The following is a 25,559-nucleotide window of genomic DNA, read 5'->3' on the forward strand; positions in this document are numbered from 1 at the left end:
AGTTGAATATCTACTGTTGTGGTCCCACTGAACTTGCTAATGAGCTTAGAAAGAAACCAGTCTCCATAATTGTCTATCATGGCATTTCTTGTACCCTCCTCTGAAATATTTAGTCCTGGCTACCGTCAAAGACACCCACACTGACAGTGCTTTTTGTCTGGCCTCACTGCTTCTGTGTTCTTCCTGGCTAGTTTCTCCTTATCCCAAATGCTTGTGGTTGGCTGGTTTGTTGGTCTTGTCCTGTTTACAGTCCCAGTCTCTGGATTGCAAAAGTCCTTGGGAGATTGTTTTTCACATTGGAGCAAGGCTTCTTGGCCAACCCCTGAGATTGCATTCTGGTCTGGAATGAATATGAGATGGTTAAATTGCTGGTCAAGATAGTCCTGGTCTAGCCTAGTGGGTTCCTTGCTTGTGCAGAAATCTGGAAATCAGCATTCTCAGCTCTGTTTTGCCACCTGAGGGCTGTGGCCACCCCACTGGATTTACCACCATGACAACGTTAGCAATGAAGCAAAGGTACATGATGTGCTGTGTTCATTCGTTCCTTCTCCTCCATTTCCAGTTGCTTTCCAAGCCCATTTTCTTCCGACAAAACTCAGAGCGGCGGAGTTTCAAACTGCCAGACATACGGAAGCTGAGCCGTGATGGGACTGGGTCACCATCCAAAATCAGCCCTCCCTCAACCCCCAGCAGTCCAGATGACACCTTCTTCTCCTTGGGAGACCCTCAGAATGGCAAGAGGAGAAGGAAGATTCCCAAGGTAAATCAAGGGCTTTCTCTCTTTTGTGTGTCTTCTTCCGGGAAGGAATGAGAGAAGGTATGAGAGAATGCTTGCTTTAGTTTCCAGTGCGGCATCCCTGCACTATAGCTGTTGTCCTGGCACTTGACTTGACTTATGTTTAACCTCCTTTCTGCCTAAAGGAGCAGGCTGACAAACATCTCTGCAAGTTTTGAAGAAGTTATTTTTCCATCTGAGAAATCATGATTGTCAAGAGACATAAAATAATAACCATTTTTTAAAAGGCATTTTAATTTTTGGATAAATGTTGAAGTTTGTCAGAGAGGAAAAAACCCAATATTTTTGCAAAGACAGACCCCATCATATTTCCTTCTTTGCTTCATGGGTATGAGAGTCAGAAATTGTCTGTCTGCTGTGTTGTTGTTACCTCCTGGCAATCTGTTGTTTTTTACTAGGTCTGATTCATGCATTGGCTGTTTCTGATTCAAGGTAGGGTGCAATTGTAGGTGAACAATGAAAATACCGACGTTTCAGTGGCAGAAGGAATTGTCTGTAGTCATGAGCATTTTCTGGAGCAATGTTTCCTACTTTGTATTTGGATACAGCATGACTCTGTTTCAATTTTATTTTCTTTCAGACTTAGCAGGAAGTGTATTCAGTCCAAATGAGGTTTGGCAACAGTCTATCTAATGAATGTTTCAAAAACACAGTTATAAAAACACAGTTGCTTATCCCAGTCTTTGCAGGACAAGCAGAGGCTACCAGGGACTGCCTGTGGTGATTTTTTTCTGAACCCACAATTTTCATTTGGGGAAAAAGGGATGTGTTTGTGTATCATCTTTGTTTTTTGGTTGTCAGATCTATGTTAATGTTTGTGTATCTGATTTTGAATGGCCTCTTTGTATACCTCAGCTCTTCAGGAATGAGCTGAGGACTACAGATGTCTAGGGTTTTCTTCCCCAGTATGCCTACACATCTGTGCATGTGCTTGAGCTCTATCTGTGTGCTCACACATAATTTTATGTCAGCTGAAGGGAAGATTACAAGTATATTTTTACCAGGTGGTGCCACTGAGCAGTCTTGCAAGAGCAAGCTCAGAACTGAGATTTTCTGTGTCAGTGGCAAGATCAACCTGAGACTTAAGCTGCGGTGGCTGGGTGGAGGCTGGACTTCCACATCAGAGCATCCTGCTGCTCACATAAATATTTGGATTCAGAGTTCCCTGACCAAGTGTGTGATGGGCCTGTCTTATCTTGAGCTCTCAGAACATGGGTGCAGGGATCACAGACCTTCTGGAATAACTCTGAATGCTGTGGCCATGCCCTGCTGCTCCTGCCTGGAACCTTGATAAGGAAGCAGCTCTGCTCTAGAAGGCACAGGGAAGGCTGGCTTGGTCCTTCTGCAATTCCTCTCCCCTCTAGGGATGGATAGGAAGACCAGAGGCACTGAATGAGCTGCTAAGCCCAGCCATGCCCAACACTGAAATGTCCTCTCTCCTGGTCAGCTGGGAGGCCAGGAATTAAAGGTTTTACAAGGAAAACCACTAGTATAAAGTACTTCAGCATCATTGGCTCCCACCCATCCCAATTTCATTAGCATTCGTTGTGTGATGTGTTTCTCTCGTGCTTGGTATGAAGGCTTTTCTACACATCCCACAGCTCATCCTCCATCCAGTTTTCTGCTTTCAAACATGCAGACCAGGACAGGTTCCCAAGGGACCCTCTGGTGCTCCCTGGAGCATGGGCCATTGTATGGAGAGGTGCAGGTGGGCACCAGTGACCTCATATGGCCACACAGTGTGGAAGTGCCTTAAGGCCTGGCCTTTCATCAGGGCTTGTTACCTTGGGCTCCTGCCACGCCAGCATGACTGAGCTGCTGCTGTATCAGAGTGAGCGTGGCCATTGGCAGCACAGGTGCCTGTTGCTGTGGAAGGCAGATGATGGTAAATGTCAGTCCTGAGCCATCAAGTGAAGAGTTTCAGTATGGCTGGGGTTGGGAAACAGAACACTTTGCATGAAATTCTAACTTTCTTTCTTGCCTGGGGAGGAAAATAACCTTGTTTGTTTGTGTGTTTGCTGAGCAGCTCGTGTTGAAGATCAATGCCATTTATGAGGCACGAAGGGGGAAGAAACGTGTCAAGAGACTATCACAGTCTACAGAGAGCAATTCAGGGAAAGGTAAAGGAACTTTGCATCATTATACATACAAGACTATTTGAGGACTTGACTTTGAGTTTAGGCTGGCTTAGTGATTTATGTGATGTCTTCTAGTGCTTCTTCCAGTCCAGAGTGAGATTGAGTTGGGGCTTCCACCCTTTCTTTTAGGAAGATAATAGCTGTTCCTGTGCCCAAAAGACGTTCATTAAAATGGAACTTTTTTATTTTTCTTGCTTCATTTTCATTCCATGGCTTTACATGACAACCCTGTCGGTCACACCAAAAATGTCCCCCCTTTTTGATGTTTATTTCTGGAACAGGCTGGAAGCTTTGGAGAGGAATGTTCTGTCCAAAACCTCTGATTTGTTGAGATAATATTTTGCAGGAATGTGTCACTTAAATGAACTGTCCAATGGAAGACAGTAGATTTTGAAACAGTCCTGGTTCCTTCAGCATCCCAATAAACAAATAGCCTCAGTTGGGAATCAGTTTCTAGACTTGACTGTAGGACCATCTCCATCATATCAAAATAGAGACTTTCAACCTCCCACTGTCAATTAACAACTTGCCAGAAGCGTTCAAGTACTTCAGAGCAATTATTTTTAAACATCTCTTCTCTGTAAAACTTAAAATTATGTCTTTCCAACATAGTATTTTTTATTTAAAAAAACCTGTTTTCCAAAAAGAAAGTGACCACCAGCTCTATTTGTTTCCCACAATTACTTGTTACTCTTTATCTTGTTTTATATAGGATTTACACTCACAGGGTGGATGAGTGTGTTTATATGAACCTTCAGGGGACGCATCCCAGACTTGTCTCTACATCATTTTTTATACCCGCCTCTGAAGCATCTAAAGCAGCACTGACAGAAACAGGCTATTGGACCATATAGACTGATTCGGTCTGGCAATTGTTTTTTTTGTTTGTTTGCTTGTTTTTGTCCCTTAACCTGCAAACTACTGCATATTAATCAGTATTTTGCCTTGGTGTTGTGCTTATACAGAGTCAGATAAAATACTGCTCTGGCATTTTATTCTTTATGCAACTCTTCTGGCTGTGCAAAATTGATTTTTTTTAAATTATTATTTTTAATTCCCTGAACGAATGAGAAGATACCAGGGTTAGTAAGCTAAATGTCTGTGGGTATGTGCACCCTTGAAAGGAACAAGGCCCTTGGGATCTGTGCTCTCTCCCCCCTGAAGTTGCCAGGCCTGGCTTTCTCATGCCAGTGATAAGAAGCGCACACTTGTAAATAGGCTTTACTTACGTTGTCTTCCCCCTTCTTTTTGTCTAGTTACAGATGAAAACAGTGAATCAGACAGTGATACTGAAGAGAAGCTGAAAGGTAAGGCAAATGTGTGAAGAGAGCAAATGGCTCCTGATAAACTCTGCTCTGAGATCCTGGGTCAAGATCACTTCTCTATGCTCTGCCTTTGGAGAAAGAGCTTGTTTCCACTCAGAACACAGTGAGAAAACAAAGATCTCAATACTGTAGAAGAAAATCCATGGGCAGAGGACTACAGAAGTCCAAAACAAACATCTGTTCCAATTCCTACCAAAGCTCTTTGCACTGCCTTTCCTGGCAGAGGGCTTGGACACTGGAAATACAGTGAGGTTTTTCTAAGGACACAGTCACAAATGTGTGAGCAGGCTGACAGAGGCAGCACTGCATGGGACAGGGTGTTCACAAAACATTTGCTAAGGGAGAAAACCCACCAGCCAGACTGGCTAGCTAGGAAAACAGAGTTGCACTATATGATCTATTGCTAGTTAAACTCTTCTGCGTTGACTGAGTTGGGATAAGGCGTTGCATCACGTGCTTCACTCCAGTAGAGTGATATGGTATACTGGTCTCCATAATATGCTTCCGAACCTCCTTGTACTGGTAATTAACCCTGTGACATCCTGGTGGCATTACTATCTTTTGGGAATTTGTGGCAAATTGAAAGTCCTGGCAGGGTTAGAACGCAAGATGGAAACTCACGCAGATTCCAAAGTTTCCTGACTCACATGCACACCTGATCTGGGTAACGGGTCAGTTCCCAAGCTGAAAAGATGGGCATAAACAGCACTTGGGCTCTTTGTCAACCACAGTGCATTGTGTTTAGGGCTGCTCGTCCTTGCCCTCTTTCAGCTTTTTAGAACGGGAAGCTCAGACTGAGTTCCCTCTTGTGAGCAAAGCTTCCCACACGAGAACTACTGTATGATCTTGCTCTCCTCTGCATTGGGAAATCTTTTATCTGTACTGCTGTGTTGGCAGATCAAGCTGAAAATCACTGCCACCACCTACCTTTTGACAGGTTCTCAGGCTAGCCTGGAGGCAGGGAGAGAGAGTTTGCGCCCAGATTGCGCAGAAATTACATTCGCAACTGTCTTGAAACATGATGTTGTGAAATGTAGTCCATATTCAGATGTAGCTGAGAAAGACAGTGTGGATGTGGCCAGGAAGACTCAAACTCTTGTCTGTTACTGGTTGCCATAGTGAATCATGTGCATCATCCTGTGTTTCTCTGTAAGATCTATATAACTGCAGCTAGGTACTGCCTATAGAGGAGATGATGAAGACCGTGTGAAGTCACGTCAGATCCAACAGCACTGGACTCGGAACAATATCCAGATCCATACCTGGATCTGTGTGACTGTGCAAGTCTACATAACTGAGAACAGGAGCTGTGGCACCTGCTGTTTGCTCTAGTTTCACCTGTATTTTGCTTTATGCCTTGTTGAACTGTTGACTTCCCTATTTTTAAACAGGAAAGTGAGATAATTCAGCAGGTCTCTTTTATCTAGGACTTCTGATTTTGTGTGTTTTACTTAACAGGCGAAACACACCAGCCTCTGCTTAGCAAGTCACTGTACTTCATCTGAGACACAGTAAATCCTCAGACAACAATCATCAGACTGTATGTCAGAGCCATAAGTGCTGACTCTTGGGAAGGAAAAATTTTCAGAGACAAAACCTGCCATAATGACCGCAGTACAATCCTGGTATCTTTAGTAGGTTGCACAGAATATAAACAACGCAGAGCTTGAGCGAGCTTTTCAGAAGCACTCAGCATTGCTGTGACACTGCTCCTTTTGAAGTCCCTGGTAAAACAGAAACCACTTCTGAAAGCTTCTGAAGAATTACAGCCTTAGAGCAAACAGCATAATAGGTGTTGAGAGAAAGGAGTCTAAGGCAACTTTCCAGGGCTTTAACTGCCCAGAGATTGTTACACTCTCTGCTTTAAGAGGCACTTCAAGATTGCTTTAGATTATGTTGTCTGGAATAGTCCATGAGTGGCACAACTTTACCAGACAAAAGGCCAAGAGTCTGTCCTGAAGTATATTAGTATCTTTCAGGAAGTGCTGTCTCCCAAGCAGACATCTTATGTATTTGGAGTTCCTGCAGCATCCCTGTGGTGGTTGTTTCTGTCAAAATGTTGTATTGCCACCCACATTCACAAAAAACACAGTTCTGAGAATGCACTGTAGTCTCTGCTTGTAGTTAATTCTTTCTTTTGTAGTAGGGGTAAGGGAGACATCATGGAGATTTAATTTGGGATGTGACTGTAAAACAAAGCGGGGGGGTGGTCTTAGAAAATCTGGTCTCTTCTCAGCAGGCAGCTTTTCATTACTTTCCATGCTGGAATGTTTATTGTCCCAAAGCTCATGTGTGTTGCGCTTACAGCTTGCTAGGCAGTTTTTCTTGTTTTCCCATTGTCTTGGGTGAACTTGTAGAAACATCGCGCTCAGAGATTAGTTTTTGGCACAGGAAGGACTGGCACGAGCCAGCCTTTTTCACTTGCACCTCTTTTCACATTTTTTGGTTGTTGGCCTATAGCCCAGCCTGCCTTACTGAAGCTGGGAGTCCCCAGCATTACTCAGCTAGCGGAGCCTTAGCCTGGCCCAAGTGCCGGTCTTGTAAAACCATGGGGATTGCTACTCACAGCCTCTTCTGAACAAAGGTGATCAATCACCTAACTGTGCTGGCTTCGAAAGATGCAGACATGAGTGTTAGGATGAACACCCAGACATTATCTGCTACGCCATGTCCCATATGGATCTCAGTTTGGGTTGTCTTCAGCTGTAAAAGCCATCCATGAAATCCTTCTGCTGCCAAAGCTCTTCAGGGTGATGGCGCTCACAAGATTACGTCTTGCCTCTGTCAGTACTTATAGTGCAGGTTCCAAATGTTTCCCACCTCTTACTCAGCCACTGACAAAGTGAATGCAGTGAGGTGGTTTTGAGTTTATTTTTAAGTCTCTGCAAAGTGCTGTTGGTGCTCTGTGCAGAGCTAGACAAAGCCACAATCTCTAATATTTTTCCTCATAGCTCACAGCCAGCGCCTGGTACATGTGAAATCTCGCCTGAAGCAAACCCCGCGGTACCAAACGTTGGAACGGGACTTGATCGAATATCAAGAGAGGCAGCTGTTTGAGTACTTCGTCGTGGTGTCACTGCACAAGAAGCAGGCTGGGGCTGCCTACGTCCCTGAGGTCACCCAGCAGTTCCCGTTGAAGGTGCGGTGCCAGTTGGGAAGGTTTGGTTGACATGTCTCACATTATGTGGGGCACTTGCACAGCTGGAGAAGCCACAGCTTCTCTATGGACCGCATGTTATATCAGTAACCTTTCTGCTGTGTCAGTGTTCAGTGAGACTGAAGATAGAGGCTCTGCAGTCACCCCCTGAGAATTGTCACGTTGAAAGGGCAGCTGATTTACATCTTCTGCTGCCCATGGCTATGACTTTTATGTAGCTATTACCTCTCTCCCCCTTTTCTCTATAGAGAAAACTGACACTTGGGAGAAGATACATGTTCTTAAAGGGAAGGCACAGCTTTCACTGATAGTCTATCTCAAAATGGGGAAAGAGGAATGGGAGAAACACAGAGCCAGTGTGACAGCGTGCTTGTAAATGGGATTGTAACCAAAGGTCCCCTCAAACCTGAATTCTCTGGCTGCTTGCTGCAAGGTGTCTTCCAGATTAAAGGCACAATATAGCAGGGGTAGGTGCTACAGATGCAGAGCTTGGTGGAATTGGGGACACAGAGTTACTTTAACATATCTAAAGATTAGGTGAGCCAGAATCATAGAAATGTTAATATCTTCCAGGCAGAAGCTTAGTCTCTGTCATCACCTCTTCATTTGTCACAAGAAAAATATTTGAAGTCATTCCATCCCCATATGACTAATTGGAAACATTCCTTCTCTCTGTTCTGCTAGCTTGAGCGCTCGTTCAAATTCATGCGTGAAGCAGAAGACCAGTTGAAAGCTATTCCCCAGTTTTGCTTCCCTGATGCAAAGGACTGGGCCCCTATCCATCAGTTTGCGAGGTAAGTACTGGATGTTGTATCCTGACTCACGAGAAACAGACTTCTCTATCAAGATCGTTAAATATGAGAGCTATTATGGTAGGAAATCAGGCAGAGCCCTGAGAGGGGTGTATTGGAAATGCAAAAATATTGTGGGTTTATTTGGTTTGTATGTCAGAGACTTCTAATGTGGGTGATGGTTTCTCTTTCTGCAGTGAAACATTCTCATTTGTCCTGACGGGGGAAGATGGAAGCAGGCGATTTGGATACTGTAGGAGGCTGCTGGTATTTATGCCTGTTTCGGGTTGTTTTTTTTTTCTTTTCCTAGAGATGCAGCCTTCTGTGGGGTTGGTATTACTGGCACTCATTCTGAAAAGTGGAAAGCTGCTGCTCTTCTCTTTCAGTATGGAAAGAAAGAATGACAGCAGAGCAGCTTTGCTCCCCTCTGCTCTGCTTAGTGCCAAAGTCCCTCTCTGAGTACCATCCTCCACTCCAGACGTAGCTCTTTTACCTTTTCCTTACACCAGCACTTAACATTATGACCATGGACTGTTGTTTTACCACTAAGCTGAAGACAGGGTTTGTCTCCCTTAGGTTTAGATAGTTACTAAGGTTTAGATAGTTACTAAACAGCAACCAGCTGTGCTGGTCCTCTAGGCTTAGAGTTGTCTGTGTAGAGCACTCTGCCCTGCCTTAGTCTTTTGGCTTTGGAAGGCTGGGATTGTACTGTGAATGTGCCCATTTCTCCCCACTGTTGCTAGCGTACCAGGGTTTGAGCCAGACTTAAGGTATTGTCATCAGGAGCATGCTGTCAAATGTCTGCCAGTTTCTGAGCCAGCAGTGTGCTGCAGAACTGAGAGACCAATCGCTCTATCTTTGCACTAGTTATAACTCTGACATTTTCTTGGTGGTTTTTGTGTGTGTATTTGCCTTTGTCTTGAAAGCCCAGTGGGAAAGGGAAGCGTCTCCCAGAAGTTTACTGCATTGTGAGTCGCCTTGGATGCTTCAATCTGTTCTCTAAGGTAAGGAGAGAGAGAGAGAAGGAATTTGTGCTGTAGGCTAAGAGGGACCTGAGAGTGAAGTTAAGACCAGAAGAATGGGGATCAGGGAAGCTGATGGTTGAAGAAAGGGCCTGAAATGGTGTTGGCAAGGCAACCACATGCTGATTCCAGAACCTAGCAAAAACACAGTTAAAAGGAAAACTAGATTGTCAGCTGTTGCCTTCTTCACAAGCACTGAGAGATTAAAAGGTGGAGTCCTGACTCCAAGGGGTGGTGGGGAGTTTGCAAATATTAAGTTTTCCAGTGACCTCACTGGAGCTGGGTTTCTCTTGCTGAAGGAAATTAAGTGTCTTCAACGGCACCTTTTAGCTTCTTCCTTATGATTCAAGGCTCCGTGTCAGTTCTGGGTTAAGGAGAGAACGTAGATGCTGGTGCGTTTCATTCCTGGTGTTACCTCCTTCCTCCTGATTTACACGTTTTTATGTCTTCATGCCTTCATTTCAGATCTTGGATGAGGTTGAGAAGAGACGGGGCATTTCCCCAGCCTTGGTGCAGCCTCTCATGAGGAGTGTCATGGAGGCACCTTTCCCAGCTTTGGGCCGGACAATTACAGTCAAGAACTTCTTGCCAGGCTCAGGAACAGAGGTAAAGACACCACCCTAGAGAGAGGGACACTTAAGCCAGCAAATGGTGCGGGACTGGTGACTGCAAGTTGGGACTGGGGCATAGCACTGCGAATCTTCAAGGACAGATTGTCTGGCAGCTGTGGGATGGCAGAAGCTAAGGAGTAAAGTAAGAGATCCAGACGAGGTGGCGTGGAGGCTTTTCCAGTGACCATCAAAAAGGAAATCATATGGTAAAGATGAAGGTGAGAACACACGAGCTGTGCTAATATGGCAAGATGAAATGGGGCATTGGCCTTGAGACCAAGTGACAGAGGCTGGTGGTTCTTGTGCTGCGTAGCACGTGATCTTGGATCTGCTCAAGGCCCCCTCACATAACTTCCTGAAGACAGGATTCACAGCATGTGCTCCAGCATCCTTCATAGAGAACCGCCATACAGAACACCAGGGCAGTGTTGCAGCCTTTCGGAATGGCATTTTCACAGCATGGACGTGAGGGTGCACTTTGCGTCTCCCACAGTGTGATGTGAGGACAGTGGGAGGGTTTTAAGAGTGCAGAGCTTTTGGGGGTAGCACTGAAGGACTGTGGGAGAGTGGAGGGAGCCAAACTGAACGTAGTCTTATTGGGCATGGTATGCCTTGAACGTGAGAGAGAGTGAAGTGAGCAAGTTGATAGAGGTTGTGTCTGAGGGCTTTCAGCATAGTGCTGTATGATGACATTCTCCTCAACCAAACTGAAAACGATCCAAACTAAATGAAATTACTGCAGAGCACACACATAGCTGGTTAAAAATCTGCACTTGAGGAGCAGAGTCCCGATGGTGCACTGTGGGAATGATTTGGCTGTTTTGTTTCTAGGATCCCTAATGTTCATTAATTATCTAGTTGATGGCATAAACCCCACATTTACACAATGGGTAGATGACAGCACTGGGATGGGTTGCAGGCACTTTGGAGAGTAAGGGATTAAAATTCAAAATGACCTTGCTAAATTGAAGGTTTAGTCTGAAATTCAATATGGACAAGAGCAAAACACTGGGAAGAAGAAATGAGTAGTCTAATAGGACATGAAAGTAACTAAGTGAGCAATAGTGCTTCAGAAACGGCCCTGGTGGTATAGCAGGCCATGAAGAGAGCAGAAGTAACTTAGGGTGTCATTTAGACAAACTCCTGCATTGTGAAAGAAAGTGAAGGGATAAATAATAAATAAAAGCAAAAAAAAAAAAGCCTTCCAGCATTGGCAGAAAACTATTTAGAGTATCATTTTCCAAAAAATGCAAGCACTAGGAGAAAGCCCCAGAAGAGTAGTTCTGCTTATTAGGTGGTTTAGAAAATACAGGCAAAGCTTGAGAAAATCGTTTGCTTAATATAGAAAACAAAGGATAAAGGAGGGCATGTGATAATAACCTTCCAATATATGAGAAGTTTCCTACAGAGAGGAAGATGACCAATTGCTGTGAGTGTATACTGACAGTAAGACATCAAGCAGTTGAAGTAATTTGCCACTGAGATGTTTCAGCTGCAGGCTTAGTGTTGGTCAGGGTAGCTCAGAACTAGAGTAATTTTCTCATAGGATTTATGAACTATCTGGTGTTGGAGGCTTTCAGGAACATTTTAGATAAGTTTCTGTCTACGATAAGGAGTATGAAGTGCTAAGGTGCTGTGACGGGAATTATTTAAGTAATTTCTGTAACTCATAGAAAAAAGTTATTGTTAGTACGTTAAGCATCCAGATTCTTGCAGTTAAAAAAAAATTAATAAATTGTAACTGTAAAAATAGGAGTGTAAATTTGAAAGGCTCCATGCCCTTCTGCTGCTTGAATGCCAGAAGGGCTGGAAACCACTCCTAGCTGGACACAAACTAGTTTTCCTCCTTATGAAGAGCTCCCTGTCTTTGGTCCAAGTGGGGAGAACTTGTGGTTGGCCTCATGCTGTGCCCATTGGAATGGAGTCTGGATCATCTTCATCTGGAAAAAGGATTTGTGGGAATTTGTTGGAAAGACTGTGTTTGAGGGCTTAACGCTGTGCGGTGTTTGCCAGCACAGCCAGTAACGCTGTGAAAATACCAGTCAGGTATTTCCAGTCAGTACCACCACAGTACAGGTGGAGAGTGAGAGCCAACCTGGGGCCTTTTTCTCTCCATCAGGTCATCGAGCTGCGGCGACCTCTTGACTCCAGGCTTGAGCACGTCGATTTTGAGTCCTTGTTCACATCTCTCAGCGTGCGGCATCTGAGCAGAGTCTTCGCCTCCCTGCTCCTGGAAAGGAGAGTGATCTTTATCGCAGACAAGCTCAGGTACCCTCTTGCGTTTCCTTAAACCGATTGCTGCCATGAAGGGGAGGCTGAGAAGACTGCAGTGACTGATCTCTCTGCTTTCTTTTTTCTTCTCTGCTCTTTTCCAACTTCTTATCTGATGTGAGTAGAGCTTGTACTACCCAGGAGTGAGGAACTCAGGCTATGCAGCATAATTTCACTTTGCAGCTTGCAAAAAGCGTGCTGCTTCTTGTCCCCAAGGAGAACCAAATTCCCTTTCCTCCAGATGGTTTTAGAGCAGAGGCCTGGTGCTAAGGAAGTGAAACTCCTCCTTTTGCTCCATGATGCTGCAGTGTTCCCCACTAAGCTGTGCTGGAGTTTCCAGGGATCAAGCTTTGAGCAGAGATTGCCTTCCCTTCTGGGTTATTCTCTGATGTCACAAAAATCTTAAATCTTCAGCTTGTATTTTAAGGTTGGTCCTTGAAGACTTTTTTCTTGCAGGGGATGAAAGTAAAGGATGCAGTGAGGGGAGATGAGACAGAGGACTTCCCTCTTCTATTTTGAATCTGCTCAATATGCTTTTTAAAATTTTTTTGTTTGTTTGCTTGCTCTCCTAAATTGTGGAAACGGGCCCAGGTTTCTTTAAGATCTTGTGCAGCTGGTGGCTGGCAGCTCTCCAGCCCTTGAAGCACTTGAGGATTCAGGGAGGAGAGTTTGCCGAGGCCGGGAAAGAAAAGCTGCCTGGATGAGTAATGACACTTCGGAGCACGCTCAGGTTTCAGGAGTGTACAATGCCCCTAAGCCGTCTGTTTTCACAACTTCCAGGCAGCAGAATGCAGCTCTGTGACCGAACACTGGAGCAAAGAATGGGGAGGCCCCTTCTAGAGGAAAGTGAAGGGAAAAATTCATCCTGCAGGAATCGGGGGCTCTCTGGGAGCAGAGCTCAGGCAGTCTCATCACAGGAAGAGGGAAGCTGTAGCATCCAGGCTGCTTGCAGTTTTTGGCAGCTGCCTTGGGTTAAAGAGGGGAAGATTTGCTTCTTTATCATCACTGATACATTATGTGCGTAGATATTTGGTTTTCTGGATACTTAAACCACACATTTCATGCAAAGCATTCAGACTTGCATTGAAAATGAGAGAATTCATCCGAATTCTGTATTTCTACTTAGCATATATGATTTACATGATAATTTATGATGGCAGGCTTTGTTTTCAAAGGTTTTTCTCCTCCTCTGTAGGACAAATTTTACATTCTGAGAAAATCCTTTAAGGACACAGATGACACTGTAATCTCTACATGAGGGCTGGGTGGTAAGAGTAAACGGTATGATAGGGAACTTTGGGGTTTTTTTAGGCATCACTTTAAAACGAACCTTTATTTACCAGATCTTTTTCTATCACATCTTTATGACAGCACACCACCATGGTGTGTGTTACAGAATATCTCTAATTCAAAGCACTTTGATGGGTTTTCATGGCTTTTTCTTCTCACCTGTATCTTTTGCCAGTATATCCAGGGTCCTTAGGAATGAATCCAACTACCCAGGCCTATAAAGAGAATGGGAGAGAGCTATAGAATCATAGTTTCTAGAATCTCTAAATACGCCATATACAGCTTTCTTCTGTGAAAAAAAGAATTGCACATTTTAAGGATCCAGGGTCTGTTAGGTCACAGGGCTCAGATTCAAATATTTACTGTAGATTTGCCAGCTCTCTACAAGACTTTTGATGTTTGATGTTTCTGAGAAGATGTTGCACTGAGCAATTTCAGGAGAGTCGTCGTCTTTTCCTGTAACAGAATATGAAATTTCTTTGACTTGTTTTTGTGGAGAAAAAACTTGAAAATTACCTCAAAGGACTTTAAAGGCTTGAAAAACAGAAAGCAAAGAAAATAGCCTTCAAAATTAAGTAAACTATTATATTTTAATCCATCCCAGTGACTTGAGTGCACTGGATTGGTAAACCTTTCATAAGGTCAACAGTGTCTTCTACTTGTTAGTGGAAATTCCACGTTTTGAAAACTGATGGTATTGTAGATACAGGATCATTCCATCCAAATGATACTTTTTCTGGGACACATTGAACTCAATAAATATTAAGTAGTATTTACTTTAGGGGTGAAAATGCCAATTTCAGAGAAAAAAAAAAAAAGAAACTCTTTTTGGCAATAGCTTAAGAGAAGAAAAAAAAAAACCTATGAAAGCAGCTGTTGGAAACTGCTCAGAGGTTAGGAATGCTAGAAATAATCCAGCTGAGATGGATTAACAGGGAAAGTGCAGGTGACATGGCGAAAGATGCATAATAAATTACATTTATCATTAATCTTTGCAGTTCTTCATGTGGGCACTATCAATAGCTATCAGTACATGTGTGTAAAGGTGTGCCTGGGTGTGAGTGACAGAGAAAATTATGTGTGCAATTTATTTACCTCTTTTAATTGCTATAAAATCAGTCTGTGGGAAAAGAAAGCTGAAAGGTGTCTTGCCAAATACTGTGTGAACTCTGAAATGTTTTCAAGCTGAGCCAAAAAATGCATCTAACAAGTGTACAGCAAGTGAAATACTTTGTCTTTTCCATCTTTAGAATGAACATTGAGTGTTTTTCAAAGACCTGTCAATCCAAAGCTTGGCAGCGGAAAAGGAAAGAATTTGGTTTATTAGTTTTTTTGTGGGTGTTTTTTTTAGTTCCCTCTGTCGCTATGGAAACTGGAGTATACATTGCCTCACAACCCAGGAAAATGACTTTGTTAAAACTATGTTGGTCTGTGTAGTCTTCCCCGGCTTTTGTTCACTTCTGCACCGTGAACTTTATTCCTGGGGCAGCGGAGGCCACGGCGCGGGTCAGGCACTGCAACACCACAAATGCTTTTGTTTCCAAGTGATGCTGCCTGGCATGCAGTCCGGGGCACTGAAGATCAACGTTTTAGAAGGCATCTTCCCAATAAAAGTGGCCTGATTTCACAAGGTACCTAGAGCCTGGACAGTTTTTGTTGGCCTGAGGGAGAGATGTGTTAGATTCAGAGGGCTTTTTAAATCAGGAAAACTTACACGGGCTTAAAATCAAGGCACCTTTTTTCCAGATCTCCTCAAAAGCCTGTTGTGGATCTGAACAACTCAAGCGATTGTCTCTGTTGCTGCCAGAAACCACAGCTGTGTCAACAACACAAAGTGGTCATTGTTATCAAAAGCAGATCTGAAAGATTCGGAGTAGACACTTTAAATGTGGTCACCCCTAGTAAAAGGTAATTAATCATCTGGAAGAAGCCTTTTCCATGTGCTACAAAAACAAATCTGGGACAGTGAATCCCAGCCTCCCAGATTTCTCCTTTTGGTATTGTGGAGAGGGAGAAGAAGAAACCCAAGGATGAAGTTTGGATGTCAGGTGATAGCATTCTTTCTTCAGAGCATCTTAATGCTCCCACGGAGGTGGGAGGTAGTGGCAGTCCCCACAGCTGGTGGAACTTGGCATCGTTCCTGGTGGGATTTGCAGCAACTCTGCATGAAGTCACAGGGCAAAGTCTGGAAGCTCCTGCGCCTGTTGAATATTGTAAACCAGATCTGCGATCCATCACAAGTAAATTCAGATGTGATACTGTGTCAGAAATCCAAAGGTGTCTGTGCAATGAATCCTGCTGTAGGAGAGCTTATAAAAACAAAAAGAAAAAAAAAACCCACATAATCAAACACTGTCTTAAATTGCCAAATGCCAGCATGTTTTCAGCAGTTTGGTTAGTTCAGGGGACAATGGGCGTCCTGGCATTGAACTCCAAAAGGCTGATTGATTCAATAGTGGTTTTCAGAAATCATGAAATACCCTAAAACCAAAGAGGGATTCAGCTTCGGGGGCTTTTTTGCATATTTGCTTGTCTTTGGAGCAGAAAGCTGGAAACCCTGTCGTGAGTCCAAAGTTTGGGAGGAAAGCAACCAAACTGAGCAGCCTGTATCCTTCCTTAGAAGCTGTCACAAGTTGTCAGGGTGTCTTTTTAGAGCAAGTCAAGCTAGTCTTGGAGAAAGTTTTCCCAGGAGAAGAGTTTCTATGTAGTTGCAGCTGTCGTGTTCAGAATCCTTATTGGCCATCTCTGTTCAAGGTGGATACCAAGAAGCAGCAGCTTCAGAGGCTGCTATGTGGCAGGTTTTTGCATAGGATGCTCTGTGATGGGGAGGCCTGTCATTTGGGCAAACACAGGTCACAAATAGCTGCAATATCATTGTTCTGACCAAGGGAGTGGTTGGCCAGAGAAATCTGTGTGTCAGCCTATGTCCAAATCAGCTCTTTAGGGACAGATCTGACATGGTCCTTTGTGTACATCAGTACTTTTTAGCCTCCATACTAGAGATATCTCATTCACTTTCTGTTGCAAGCTCCTGTGCAGGTAACATCAAACATGCAGCTCAGCCATGATCCCTACGGGAGGCTGAATGAACCCGTGAAAATGTGCTTTGGGTCTTGAAAGTGTACTTTAAAGACCTGCAGTGTTTTAAGGATTAGCTGCCGAAATCAAAAGCCTTAAAAAGCGGTCTCTGTGTCCCATTCAAACAACTGGCAGTGAACTGAGAGTAGTGCACGGCATTCCCTAGAATGTGCTGCAATCACACTGGGTACATCTCCTAATTCTTGGTGGCATCTCCAAGCAAAACACAGCACCGTGTGTCAGTGTTACTCCAATGGCAGCAGTTGTCGTCATGACTATGGCACGTACGCCCTGGGATATCAGGATTTCAGTAGAGACATGGGCTATAGCTACCCAAAGTCACTGGCTGCCTGTTTGGTGTAAGAGCTCTCAAAGAGCTGGTGGACACTGAAATAAGCAGTACTTTGCAAGCACATCTTAAGTTCAGGTTGTGTCAAGGGATGTGCACATCTCGCAGAAAGAGGCATCCAGCTTGAGGAGTGCCCAGAACGTCAATGGCCGTATTCACCTTCTACACAGAGGGTTACCTGCTGTGTTACGACTGTGGTGTGGTTCGGGCAGTCTGCCCCATCGCTGCTGGCTGAAGAGCACACTATCACACAGGTGGCATAAAAGGACTTTATCACACTGGATTCTTTTGCAAGGCTCAATAGCTGTGGTGTGGATCAACAGGTCCATAGTGCTTGTTGCAGTGCTGTACGCAAGACAAGGAGAGAGCTCAGGCCTGAGTCATTCCAAAGGACTGAGGTTCTCCTGGGCTCCTGGCAAGCTGCAGCTCCCTGAGACTATCTGCAGCGCAAGTCTGACTGGATCACATGTGGAAGAGACACCTCAGTGTTACCTCCTCTGTGTCCATCTCTGAACTGCTCTGCCTTCCAAGAAGGCTCACAGACCTCAACCCTATTAGTATTGTTCCCTGCAAATGTCTTCCATGGTGAGAAATGTGGCAGAGCACAGATCAATAGGATTCATCCTGGAGGTGATGAGGCATTCACAGGTGGAAGGGTGGAGGGGGAAGCTATCTTTTTTCACTTCCCACTGCGTGGTATATACAATTTAAGGCTTACACAGCTCTGTCAGCATGTTCCACTAACTGGACCTCAGCCATCTTTCCTCCCACTTAATCTCTCACGTACCATGTGTACTCGCTGGGACTCGAGAGCAGGGTTGAGGGAAGAACAAACCACCATAAATATAGTAGGAGACAGCATGCCGTAATATCTCACCATGCCATAAATAACCACATACTTCAGCTGCTCGCTGTTCCTCTGTGAAGCTACCTGGGATCACAGAGATCCTTTCCCTTCGTTTTCAACTGCTCTCTATGAAGGCAGTTCTCACCTTTAGGCAGGGAAGTTGGATGTGCCTTCAAGATCAGGGATTTGTAACAAAGGTGAAATTTCTAACACTTTCACCTTCAACATTTCTTCAAAGAAGACAAAGTCCAGTGTTGGTGATCTAAGAGCAAGGCCACAGTGCTGTGCAGGAGTGATGAAAGGACGAGGTCTTTCAGCTTTCACCATGGTGGTGGTGTTATTACTGAGGCTGTTAACAGTCAGAAATTGAGGAGTAGAAAATACGCTCTGCAGTAATGGAGGGGAAGAGATGCCCCAGCTTTTGCATCTGCTGACATGGCCTGAAATGTATGGGCGTACAAGTTTTTAAAGGATCTCATTAATTTGGAGTGCACTTCTAAGATGGCACATTCATTTTTGTGGCAGTTCTGTTCAAGAATAGCTTGCATGAAAGATACAAGAGAAATAATCTACAATGATATTGTTCCCACATGTTTTCTAGATGGATTTTTTTTGTTATTTATGGGTTTTCGTTTGTGTTTGTTTCATTTTTTGTTTTGTTGGTTTGGGTTGTGGGGTGGGTTTTTTTCTTTGTTTGTTTGGTTTTTTTGTAAATGTTCCTGTTTCTTACTAGCTCTGTGTTTTCTTGTTATTTTCATTTTGTTTCTCTCAGATTCATTATCTACTTTGCATGCGTGGTAGACCCAGCAAGGCATGGGCACCACTTGAAAGCAGCAACCTCGGGGCAGCCAGCAGGAATGAATGCAGAGAAGGGAAGGGAATACTCTAAGACCTTCCTAAACAAGGACGTGGAGCCGAGGGCTTAAAGCTACCAGTCTGTGACACAGCTTTTGATGAGTCTTCCTCTGTTTTTATAGAAAAGACAAGCCTCAGGGAGTGCAGGGAGAGGAAACTGTCCCCCTTTCATGAAGAGACTTTCTCAGCGCACATGTCCCAAGCGTCCCTCCCAAGCGCCCGTTCCCTACCTGTTGCAGTCCTAGATAAAATTCTCATGTTTACCAGATTCCAGCCCCTCCTCTGGGATTTACTTATCTTCAAAAAGCGTCATGTGTTTAACAATGTTTACTGCCTGATTTCTTCATACGGTTACACTGATGTCCTGGCAACCATAACTGTGTTCTGCTAAACTGAACTCACCTGCTGAAAGCCCAGCCACACCACACTGCTCGCCGTGTGTTAGTGTTACGGCACAGGGATTCAAATCCACCAGATATAGCTGGAGCCAGGGAGAGGGAAAGCAGGCTTCACTTTTCCAAGAGAGCTCAGGTCCACACCCATCAAACCCCTTCCCTCTCAAGTTAGCAATAAACCACTTGATCCGGGTTGCTGAGTGTAAATTCCCTCATGGAGTTTAACAGGAGCCAGCTGTGCGCCCTTCCTCAGCCACATGAATCCTCCTGGCTGCACCAGCCTCCCTCCCCTCCTCCAGCCCTATGAGGTGTGGATGCTGGAAAAACAAACCGGCGTTACACACAGAGTTTATAGTGGTGAGCCTTCCCCCTCCCTTGGTGCGCACAAATGCTTCCAGACCCAGAACGGATGAGTAACTGGTGCCCTGCGGCGAGCTCCGCCGTGCCTGGCTGCAGACCCTGCCTGCTTCCTGCCAGAGAGCTGGTGGGGTTTCTGCACAGATCCCCTTGGCAGTTGCCAGCAAAGGCACTTGCAGCCGAGCTGCTGGTGGCATTTGAAGGGTGAAGAAGGCAGGCTGCGGTCTCGTGCATCCCACAGAGGCTGGGCATGTGCTGTCTTCCTGGGATTTCACTTTCCCGTGTCTCTGGATAGCTTTGGCAGGCTCCACAGGCTGCAAGGTGCCTCTGGCTGGAGACCACTGCCTTCCCTTTCCTCTGTAATCCAGCCTGGCTGCTAGGAGCTATCATTATGATTGGGACCAATACAAAAATGTGACGCTGGCATGCAATTATTCCTGCTAAGGGTTGCCCAAAGGCAAAGCATGTACGCTGAACAGGTAGCAAGCCAAGGGGCAGGGGTGGATCATGGCCGGATGGACCTGCAGGAACACCTGGGGACCTCGTGGCTGCAGGTTGTGCCCAGGGCTTTGCCAGGGGATCTCCAAGTAGGCCACCCAGCTGTGCCAATGAGGCCAAGAGTATGGTCAGCAGGTAAGTGGGCCACAGTGCAGCCCAACAGATAGCTGCTGTGGTGTTGGAGCTGTCTTCTGTGTCCCACAGCTCTGGGCTGTCTGTCCTGGACAGTGTAGCCCCTGTGCATTCAGACCAGGGGTTTTCCCATGGGAACAGCCACACAGGCATGCTGTGGGAGAACAATCTCACTTCTCTAATGAAATCAGTGGCATGGAAGACTCACATCTGTCTGGTATTTCCCATAAGGGCACTGGAGGAGCAGATACTGGGTTCGGTGGGACCCATCTCATATCACATGTGCATGGACCAGGATCATCTTTCATAACCTGGGCTCCTACCTCAAGTCATTGCTCCTGAAGCTGAAAAATGGGGTCAGAAAACCGGGAAAGCCCCTAGTAATTACAGAGATCAATCAGGGAACAATTGGAAGAGTCCTGCTTTCTAGCAAGTGTGCCTGACTGACCAGCTGTTGCCCTTGGTTGTGTTTCATCTTCCAGCACTCTCTCCAAGTGTTGCCATGCCACCGTGGCCCTTCTGTACCCCTTCACCTGGCAGCACACCTACATCCCCGTGCTGCCGCCTTCCATGATCGACATCGTGTGCTCGCCCACCCCTTTCCTCATCGGCCTGCTCTCCAGCTCCCTGCCCCGCCTGAAGGAGCTCCCCGTGGAGGAGGTGAGCCATGCACCTGCACTGTGGCCTTGCTCTCCATTCCTTAGAATCATAGAACAGTTTGGGTTGGAAGGGACCTCCAAAGGTCACCTAGTCCAACCCCCTGCCATGATCAGGTTGCTCAGAGCCCCGTCCAGCCCGGCCTTGAATGTCTCCAGGGATGGGGCATCGACCACCTCTCTGGGCAACCTGGGCCAGTGTTTCACCACCCTCAGCGTAAAAAATGTCTTCCCCATGTCTAGCCTGAATCTCCTCTCCTTTAGTTTAAAACCATCACCCCTTGTCCTATCGCAACAGGCCCTGCTAAAAATTCTGTCTCCATCTTTCTTATAGGCCCCTTTTAAGCTCTGAAAGGCCGCAATAAGGTCTTCCCAGAGCCTTCTCTTCCCCAGGCTGAACAACCCCAGCTCTCTCAGCCTGTCCTCCCAGCAGAGCTGTTCCAGCCCTCCGATCATTTCTGTGGCTCCTCTGGCCCCTCTCCAACAGGTCCATGTTTCCTGTGCTGAGGGCTCCAGAGCTGGACACAGGACCCAGGTGGGGTCTCACCAGAGCAGAGCAGAGGGGCAGAATCACCTCCCTTGACCTGCTGGCCATGTTTCTGATGCAGCCTAAGACAGGATTGGCCTTCTGGGCTGCAAGCCCTTCCAGTGGGCTGAGTTGTCTTATGTCCCAGAAAGGCTGTTCTGGAGAGTCTGCCTTGGCAGCTGGCAGTGTGAAGGTGCTGAGCTGTTGTCCTCTGGCTCCTGTGAGCCTGGAGTGAGGGGGGAGACGGACACCCCCACGGAGGCAGAGGTCTGCGCTCTGCCTTGTCTGTAGTTCAGGAAGGCTGGGGGGCTGTGGTCTCACTCCGTGGTGCTGCTGCAGGTAGGAGATGGTGTTATTAAAGTTTCTGTTGGTTTCTGCATAATGTTGTCTAGGGGCTAGGCACAAAATCTGCTAGGCTTGAAGTATGATTACTACAAATTGGCCAGGATAGCTGCCCCTCTAATTAGCACAGGTGCCTAACTAAAGGAACAAATAATTAAGAACCAGATTCATGGTGCGCAAGGGTGAATGCAGGAAGGATGAACGTGGTCAGGGAAGCATTTCTTTCCCTGCCCACCTGCAGTGCGCAGGGAGAAAAGATGGAGCTCTGACCCCGACATGGTGGTGGGGAGCGGTGGGCTGGGCTCAGAGCACAGCCTCCTGCTGTCCAGGCTGTTCTGTGGTTTGTGGCAATGTCATTAGGAAGCTGTAACAAGGGGTCTGCTCTTGGCTTATGCTTGGTGCCTCCTCCAGCTGTGGTAGGTAGGAGGAGTGGGGCCAGGGCCAAAGCATTTCTTCCAGAGCAGTTACAGACTAAGATAAACTCTGATTATGGAAATAATGACTTCCCCTTTTTATTCTTGTTCTTCCATTCTTAGGTCCTCGTCGTTGACCTTGTAAATAACCGGTTTCTGAGACAGGTGAGCGGAGCTATTTCGTATCCTTCATTTCCCATCCCATTCTTCCACCACACCCTACCTCCATCTGTGTTTGCTGACCTACCTGCCTGGCTGAATCACTTACTGCCCACACAAACTGAGGCAGGATTTGTGGCTGGCAGCGTTATAGGGGTTGCTGTGTATGTATGTAATATCGGGGTCCCACACTGCCGCTGTTGAGGACTGAATCATTGTGCATTATCTCTCTCTGCTTTTTTTAGTTTTAAAGAGGGGAAATGCTGGCATTGGGCACTGTGGGTCCTTAAGTGGCATCCTGTGAGGGTGAGGACAGAGCTGGAAAGCCTCAGCTCAGGACTGTCTGCTAGGGAGAAGTGTGGGCTCTTCCAGCCTGTATCTGTCAGTCCATTTCCTGTCTCATACCCGGCCCTGAGTTGGGGAAGGCAGCTTTGATGATTTCGTCTAATCCTCTCTGTTCAAGGGGCTTGTGGTTACTCACCCCAGTCCTTGCACTGGATGGGTCACAAGCAGGAAGCCAGTATGCGGGACCCTACATGTTGCTCTGCAGACGAGATCGCCAGCTGATTTTTACTTCCCTTTGTTGTGGAAAGGAAGAGCGGGATATTGAAGGGAAGAGCATAGCTGAGCGAACGCACTCCTGGCCCGGGAAGCTGGTTTTGCCCCGGAGCTCTTTGGCAGATCGCTGAGCAGTGCTGCTGCCGTGCCTCAGGTTCCAGGGAAAAGATGAGACAAGGGCACCTCCTGATGCTGGCAGTAGCGTGTGGGTGAAGGCCACTCCTGCAGCGCAGTGCTCGCTTGCCAGCTGCCCCAGCTGCAGGGATGTGCTTTACCTTGCACCTCTCTTTGGAGGTTTAAGCTAAATCACGCTGTCTCAGCCAGGGCTGGTAGGAGCTCGCACACAGTCACCGGCAGTTCTTTGGTCTATGGGAACTTGTTACACGTCCGTGATGCGACCGGTGCCTCAGCAGAGCTGAGCAGGGGGTTGTGCTCACCTGGCTGCAGGCCAGCATCGTTCAGACACGTCCCCACTGTGGTGGTGCGGGTGCTTGCAGGCAGACGCTGGGGCCACGGGTGAGCACTGCTCAGTAGCCTCTCAGGTCGGACACCTGAAATTCTTGCAGAATAGGAGAATGTTTGGGATAAGACACCCGCTTTCCCTTTTCTCTCGTGCTTCTTGGTAGTCCTGCACTCGGAGGTGTTGGGGACATGCCAAATGTATCAGAGCTCTCCCCCTTCCTTTCCTCACGGTTCGTTTTTAGCGCTCCCCCTGCCATGCTGGGGACGGGATAGGAGCTGGTGAGGAGAAGGGCAGAGGCCGACCCATGTCCCAGCCCCGCGCCCTGAGGAGGTGGCTCTGTTTTGCAGATGGAAGATGAGGACTCCATCCTGCCCCGCAAGCTGCAGGCTGCCCTAGAGCACATTTTGGAGCAGAGGAACGAGCTGGCAAGTGACAAGGAGGAGGGCTACGTCAATGGCAAACAGGGTAAAGCACGATGCCTTTCAGCTTAAACACACGTCTTTTCCTGCCCTTTTTTCTCTTGTCACTTCCTAGGGGAGAACTAGGCTTGTATTGAATTTAACACCACAGAAATTGGAGGTAGGTCATGATTTTGGTTGAATCTTCATTAAATATTCCATTGCACTGGGTCAGTTGTCTTTGTGTGACAAGAAACAGTACTTACCCCTTCCCAGCTCTGTCTGTCCCTCCCTTACAGTGCCAGGGAACACCTGTACTCCTTTCAGACACTGGTCCCACAGGCCTCCCTCTGCTGCTGACCATGCGAGTGATGCAGGCTCCCCCGGGGGACGGTCCCCCTGCAGAGCTGCAGTCTAGGAGGCAACTATGTGGCTCACAGGCGACTGGGCTGGGACAGCTCTTTGAGGGACAATATGGGCATCTCCTCATTGCAGGGGAGTCAAGAAAAAGCTTTATGGCTTTCAAAGTAGTAGCAGCCCAGTCTTTTTCCCTGGCAAGCACTTCCTAGGATGCTGTCTCTCTTGAGCAGCTTTTTCTGCTCAGGCTGGATCTGAAAAAAGCCAGGGAGTTTGTACGCAGGGCTTTTCCTGGTACATCCTTACAGCACTGTCCTCACCGCTGCCTCTTTGTTTTCTCCTTAGAGACCAGCCCTTTGAACGAGGTGGTGTCCGAGGCCTTTGTCCGTTTCTTTGTGGAGATCGTGGGCCACTACTCCCTCTTCCTGACCCCCACCGAGCGAGAGGAGCGGACCCTGCAGCGCGAGGCTTTCCGCAAGTCCGTCTCCTCCAAGAGCCTCCGACGCTTCCTGGAGGTCTTCATGGAGACGCAGATGTTCGGGGGCTTCATTCAGGAGCGGGAGCTGCGGAAGCAGGGGGTCAGAGGTGAGGGGCTCTGCCTGGGTTCTGCAGTCGTGGAAGCTCCGCTGGTGCTCCTGTGAGAGCCAGGGGATGCTCACCAGCCACCAGTTGCATGGCTGGAGGCTGCAGTGTCCGTGCAGGGATGCCAGGAAGGAGGTGGTAGGGCAGCGCTAGCGCAGGCTGATGGTTTCATCTGACACCCATGTGTGGCCTTCAAGAAGTCACTTGGAGATTTTTTTGTCTCTGTTTCTTTATCTCCCCAAAGGGGCACATCACCTCGCAGGAACGTGGTGAGACATAGTGTGCATGATCTGGTAGCTTCTCATTGAGGCTGAGGTTACAGGCGCACTTTACTGCTGAAGTAAGGGGCATAAGCAATGTCCTCTATGTGTGTGCCTCTTTGTTCTTTGCTGAATTCCCATCAGGACTGTCACAGTACACTGCTGGAATGACATTTATTCTTGCAGTACCTCACACCCCCTTCCTGGAGGAAAAACTGGCTGGACTGGTCATGGCTGTTTTGACTTGTAGAAAATATGGATGCTTGTGTCCTTCCCAGAGCTGCTTCTGTTATTTCATTCCCGTTATCCCACAGCCCCGAGGGCTTTACTGGCACCTGAAATTTCTCATCCTCACTGCTGCTCAGCACTGGTTTAGCAGTTTCCTCCCAAGCACTAATGAGCAGTGGACACTTGAACAGGTGGCTTAGTAAAAGAGGTTTTGCAGCGTGGTAAATCCCACAATAATCTCACTTTCTGGACTTACTGTGTTTATAGCGGAATGAACGGAGGTTTTGTCCCTCCCTGTGTGAGGTACAGTCAGCCTTGCAGTGGGGAGGGAGGAGGAGGAGCCAATCTCCTGTCCCAGATCCAGGTTCAGCTGGTGGAGGAGGTGGGGTGTTTCCTTTTGTGTGCGATAGTTTATTTAGTAAGCTGGGACATTGTGCTTTCAGATGAGCGTTCTTTTATTTATAGGGAAGCAAAATAGGCATTGCTGACTTCTTTATTTCTGCAGGTCTGTTTGAGGTACGGGCTCAAGAGTACCTGGAAACACTTCCCAGTGGGGAGCAGAGTGGCGTCAATAGGTTCCTGAAAGGCCTAGGTAAGGAACTAGCAAAACTCTTGGCTTCTCAGGAGGTTTGGGCTTCTCATTGCCTTCAGGTTTGGCAGCAGAGAAGTTGCTGAAGGGTGGTTGGACCATGCTAGTGGCCGTGG

At 46.7% G+C, this 25,559-nt stretch overlaps 1 protein-coding gene across 3 annotated transcripts in view; it reads left to right on the forward strand.

Annotated features, from left to right (window-relative positions):
- The window catches only part of DENND2A (DENN domain containing 2A), a 65,805-nt gene that overhangs the window by 38,848 nt on the left and 1,398 nt on the right, over positions 1–25,559 (forward strand). For 2 of the 3 annotated variants that reach the window (XM_065658709.1, XM_065658717.1), the window contains exons 6-19: positions 563–760; positions 2,823–2,916; positions 4,191–4,241; positions 7,211–7,398; positions 8,101–8,210; positions 8,405–8,474; positions 9,134–9,211; positions 9,695–9,835; positions 11,960–12,108; positions 20,395–20,572; positions 21,973–22,014; positions 23,377–23,494; positions 24,130–24,369; positions 25,360–25,446. In XM_065658709.1, the coding sequence (XP_065514781.1) occupies positions 563–760; positions 2,823–2,916; positions 4,191–4,241; positions 7,211–7,398; positions 8,101–8,210; positions 8,405–8,474; positions 9,134–9,211; positions 9,695–9,835; positions 11,960–12,108; positions 20,395–20,572; positions 21,973–22,014; positions 23,377–23,494; positions 24,130–24,369; positions 25,360–25,446 (1,744 nt within the window). The other variant, XM_065658724.1, reaches the window with a different exon arrangement.

This window comes from Caloenas nicobarica, chromosome 1, assembly GCF_036013445.1.
Source record: "Caloenas nicobarica isolate bCalNic1 chromosome 1, bCalNic1.hap1, whole genome shotgun sequence".
In the NCBI taxonomy this organism is placed as follows: domain Eukaryota; kingdom Metazoa; phylum Chordata; class Aves; order Columbiformes; family Columbidae; genus Caloenas; species Caloenas nicobarica.